Raw genomic sequence first — 5693 nt, 5'->3', positions numbered from 1 at the left:
ATCTGACTTTGTATACTTGGTTTAATGTTATAATTAAAGTACCCCAAGATGATTATTTTTTATATAATAAAAGAATATTATTATAAAATAAAAAATTCCACGGAAACAAAGGTAAAAAATCGAAATAAGTGTCTAGCTTTGAATATCTATATCACTGTCAATTTTTGTCGTAAAACTTTTTTAAATCGCTGCTTGAACGGATGTTACGCTAGCTTATTTTTTTATGAACTAACACTTACCTATACCTAGGTCCAATAAGAAAAAGTTACAGCCGAAAATAAAAAAAAAAAACAATTTTTCATTTTTTGATATTATTTTTGGTATTGATTTTGTTGGAAAATGTATTATTAGTGATCAATTGACACCGCAAACAATAAAACTCCACTAGCGTCATAGTTCCTTTTACCCCTGTTATTTTCTATATAGAACCCTATGGTCCAGATGATATAGCAGTATTATTGCTTTAAATGAAATGGAAGAGGTGTTGACAAAACATTATTGTATGAAAATAAATAAAAGTAAAACTAAAATACTGGTATGTAAGGGAAGAAAAAGTAGGGAACGAGCCAATATAAAGATAGGAGACGAAAAATTAGAAGTGACTGATTTTAGATATCTAGGAAGTCAGATAAGTCTGGATGGAAGGAGCAGTAGAGATATAAAACAGAGGATAGCGCAGGGTCGAGTCGACTTCAATAAAAAGAAGTCACTTCTATGCTCGCTCGTTAATTTAGAAATTCGAAAAAGGTTTTTAAAAGTGTATGTATCTAAAGCGCGGCGCTGTGCAGGAAAAGAAAAGGGTAGAAGCGTTCGAAATGTGGTGTTACAAATGAAGAAATGAAGAGGTATTCGAATGAATAGGTGAACAGAGGATGGAAGTTAATAAGAAATAGGCGAGATAGGTTGGTAGAACACCTTCTCAGGCATGAAGGGCTAGTCAGAGACATTAGGGTCATTAGCAGGAGTTAGAGAAGAGTAGAGGTAATAGACGTAGATTAGATTACAGTTCACAATAAGTTATGGATGTGCGATGTTTAGGGAAATACGAATATTAGCTCACGATAGGACATAGTGGAGATGCGGGTCCAATCTGTCTTAAAACTGACGACCTTATGATGATGAATCGTGTTGCTAATAGAGCACGCTGCTCGGTGCTTAAGCAATTTTGCTTTCATTATAGTACCTATCCATGCGCCCTTTTCGCTTCACTTTGCACAAACAGAATTACAATCTGTTTTTGATAGACTTTAAGTTATGCTTTATACGAATTTTATGAACGTTCAGATAAGTTGAAAACTTTTCTATTGAAGTAAAAATTATATTTTGATTTGTTGAGAGCTAGCCTACTAAAACAGTATCAAAGTAGATTTCTGCTACTATATGAGTTTAATTAATTTTCCTGAAAATTTTGTACTTTATATTCTAGCAGGTACCTAGTTATATAAAAGTTATTGTAATTGTTTTAAAGTTTGTCAAGTATATTTTAAAACAGTTTTGTTTGTTTTAAATGTAATTGATGATACTTAAATATGTGCTATTATTTTCATTGTGGACTGTAAGGGTCGAGCTACTTCTTTATTCAGTGGATAAATAGTCTCTCCATTAGTTTAGAAGTAGCGTGCTTAATTGGGGAGGATAGGCAAATTTGGACGTTTTGTCATAAAAGTTTGTTTCTTAGACACGACGGGAGGAAACTTCATATTAGTATTTGTATGAAAGCTTTCAAATTTGCCCATTCCTTACAGCTTTAGACAATTATTGCTACATCGTATCAGTAATTACATTATAAATTTGTATTATGAATATGAAATAATAAATTAAACTGAAATTTTTCAGTATCCATTGCCGTGGAAACAATGTCCTAACCAAAGTGGCATTGTAGTACCAGAATGTGCTAAGTCTTCAGCAACAGCATATTTTTGGTATCGTACAACTTTAGATGCTTCACGGTCAATTGAGGAACCAGGAGTCCCTAGATGGTGGATAGTACTATGCTTACTTTTGGCATGGATAACTGTGTTCTTTATAGTTATGAAAGGAATTCAAAGTTCAGGAAAGGTATGCACATTATTATTGGGCTACAGGAACTCCACCGCTGAAATTTTACTGCGAAAGTTTCACCGCGGAAACTTTACCGCGGGGGAAAGTTGACCGCCTACATTACACCGCTTGGAAAGTTCATCGCCATATCAAAAATTGAAGAAGTAATTGTTAAAAAATACGAAAATATCAATAAAACGTTTATATTTCTTATTGTTTTTTTTATGCTATTGATATTTGACAGTTCGGAGCTGCTGATTCATTACATAAGGTACAAGCATTCAATATTATCTGATGGAGTGCATCGTTCGTTGTTTTTGCATAATTTTGAATCTGATTATCATAAAGCGGTGCATCACTTTCTGTGATATTTTACAATTTTGTAAAACACTATATATTCAATAAAGTTCAGAAACTTTCTAAAATATTTCACAAAACTTTCACAATATTTATACATATGGGTATAAATCAGTTGCACGCCGCGGGTAGTTTACTCCCTGGCATGAACCAAATAATCCTAAAAGTTATGGGACATGAAATTATAACCTTCTGTGTCATGAGTTAAACTAATCTATTTATTTAATCTTTGATTTTGGTGGGTAATTACTGTAATCAAAAATTATTGGCATAATATAGAGCAAATAATGACAAATGTAAAAATTTAATTAAATGTGAATTAATATTATACCTACCAATTATAAATAACCTCAAATTAATATACTCTGCATTCGACATTTTGAAGGTAAATACATTACAATAATCCTAACCAGTCTTACAAAAAGGAGAAAAACAAAGATAAAGAAATAAGTAAATATCGAGTTTTTTAAAATAAAGCGATGACCTTTCCAACGATGTACTGTAGGCGATGAAGCTTCCTCCGGAGTTAAGGTTCTTCGGTGAAATTTAGCGGTGAGCATTCCTAGATCTGTTATTGTTTAGCAAGATGTAAATTATTTTGCTAAGTTGATTTTATGCAGTCTGTTAAATAAATATATAAACTGAAGATCGTAAAAATTTAATATAAGAAAATATCCCTTTTCAAAATATTCCTCGTATATTGATTACTTTTTAAAGTCAATATTGTTTTGGACGGGCTCATATCATACAGTCATTAGGGGGCATTTCTATTACTAATTTGCTAATGGTAGTTTTATAATGACAATTGCAAACCAGTTTATTTAAATATAAAATTTTTCACAAAAAAGCGCAAGAACAAATATCTTAACAACTCTCAGGCGCCGTCGCGCACAGAATGCAGATTTATAATATTTGCCAAGTCACGTCATATTACCCAAAGACTGCCCCTCCCTCATCTCATTGTCACACTTCGTCACGCAACCACAAGACCCCTTCTCCCCACAGCGTAACGTAAAATATAGAAAACCCCTAACCTGAGGTACAGTGAAATTTTCTGTCTTTTGGAGGTTTTTTTAAATTATTTTTAAGAGTTTGCGAGAGAAGAGCTCGATGATGCATTCAAAAACTTAAAGAATAATAAGGCGCCAGGTGTAAATGGGAAAAAGGGGGGAATTCTAAAACATGCAGGACAAGAGGTTAGAGATCGTATGTTTAAGCTAGTTAGTCACATTTACGATACGGGGAAAGTACCGGAGGATTATAAACGTAAGGTAAAAAAAGAAGCGCGGATAGGCGCGAGACATTTAGAACAATTACCTTAACTTTCCATGCGTCAAAAGTCTTAACTAGAATTGTACAGAGAAGGATGGATAAAAGGGCGGAAGAACTATTAGATGAAGATCAATTTGGGTTTAGACGAAATAGAGGAACGCGGGGGGTTATTCTGGCTTTACGGGTAACAATAGAGAAAACGATAGAAAAATGAAAGAGCCCGTACATAGGATTTGTAGATTTAGAAAAATCTTTTGACAATGATAAATGGAACAAGATGTTTAATATACTTAAAGTTTGTATAAAGACCTACAGGCAGTTATAGAACTGGAGCAGCAACGTAGAGAAGTAAATATTAGGAAGGGAGTCAGACAGGGATGCACACTGTCACCTCTCCTTTTTAATCTATACATCGAAGACGCGATCAACATCATTAAAGACAGTACAACTGTAGGGATAGATATACAGGGGCAAAAAATTAGTATGCTTAGATTNTTGATATTGTTTCTCCATAAAACCTTTTAACTCCCAATTCACCCTTACAACGTTTTAATTTTATGTAATATCGCCATCTTAGATTTCAAATACAAACGTAGCAACAGCATTTCATCCTTAAGAGTTGATTTTTAGAAATTGCCAAAATACGTATTTGCTTAATTTCAACAATGAGCAACCTTCGAGTAAATCCGAGTATAAATAAAATATACCCCAAGGAAACATTTGATTAATAATATCAAACAGCATATATACCAAGTTGCAAGTAAATTCAACCACAAATAAAGTTTATCCCATACAAAAATTGCAACACCTTTTTACACCCCCCCCCCCTTTGGAGGTTGAATTTTTTAAAATGTCGAGATAGGTCTTTCATAAATTAAATGAGAGACCATTAAGACCAAGTTTCATATATGTTCCATTTAAACATTGCAACTCCTCACCACTCACCCCCCCCCACAACAGCAATTGAATTTTTTAACCAGTTTCAAGTAAATCGGACTAAAAACTAACATGCAATCTTTGCAAACCTGTTTCAGCTTCCTAAGGAGGTAGAATTTTGTAAAATGTTGAAATTTTATATAAAAAAGCATCAAAGACAAGTTTCAGGTAAATCTGACTATAAATAAAACACCATACATAACCATAGACAACATTACGTTTAGATGTTAGTTGTGTTTTGTTATTCCATGTCAGTTGCGTTTTCTTATACCACTTTTTTATCTCGTTCGTATCATATGTCCGTCTTCTGGTTCTAAGCTACCTCCCCGCCAATTTTCAGCCAAATCGGTTCAGCCGTTCTTGAGTTATAAATAGTATAACTAAAACAACCTTCTTTTATATATATAGATTAGGTAACGCTTCAATCTTTTTGTTGAGTTTTTTCTAGTTTACTCCATAACTAAAGGAGATGTTACCGGCATTATCAATGGTGTTTGTGCTCTGTCAGTTGATTCCATGTTGGGGCAAAATGATTATATTCCTCTGGTAGAATAATTCCGATTTTTGTTATTAACATATTATTATTGCAGCACAAATTTTACCCTTGGTATGAGGATTGTAATATCATCACCGGGATGCTTTTGGAAATTGGAACAATTTTGTCGCGACATGCATATATGCTTGTTTCGGACTTATTTTCATACATTTTATAGAGTATATCCCACATTTCTTTTTCTAGGAATTTAATTTTATTAAATAAATGAATTATCATAATGAATTTTAATGATAAACGTGCTTGTTCAAAATATTATCCATATGATAAACCTTCCTGCCCCGAAAACTTCACTTGAAAAAATTGCCAAATATACTGTGACTGTAGCAAATTAGGAATAAGGAGTACAATTGTTCTATAAGAAATATATGGGTATGAATTGTGACAATCTTGAAGTTTTTGGACATTACCGAAGAAGAAGTCTTGACGAAGCATTTTATCTGGAATAAATTATATTATATTTTAATGATATAATGTTCAACGAGCATTCTTCCAGCAGGGCAGAAACGGCTCGGTTTAGTATTTTTTTTTTTTG

General features: G+C 33.0%; 1 protein-coding gene across 2 annotated transcripts in view; it reads left to right on the top strand.

The window, feature by feature from the left end:
* LOC108737026 (sodium- and chloride-dependent transporter XTRP3) overlaps window positions 1–5693 on the top strand; it is an 86972-nt gene that overhangs the window by 39558 nt on the left and 41721 nt on the right. For both annotated transcript variants that reach the window (XM_018469671.2, XM_018469672.1), the window contains exon 3: window positions 1837–2058. In XM_018469671.2, coding sequence (XP_018325173.1) covers window positions 1837–2058 — 222 coding nt within the window. The remainder of the gene's footprint in view (window positions 1–1836; window positions 2059–5693) is intronic.

The sequence above is a fragment of the Agrilus planipennis genome, unplaced genomic scaffold, assembly GCF_000699045.2.
Source record: "Agrilus planipennis isolate EAB-ADULT unplaced genomic scaffold, Apla_2.0 scaffold113, whole genome shotgun sequence".
Lineage (NCBI taxonomy): Eukaryota > Metazoa > Arthropoda > Insecta > Coleoptera > Buprestidae > Agrilus > Agrilus planipennis.
The sequence above is the reverse complement of the archived record's forward strand: the minus strand, read 5'-3'. Positions and strand labels throughout refer to the sequence as shown.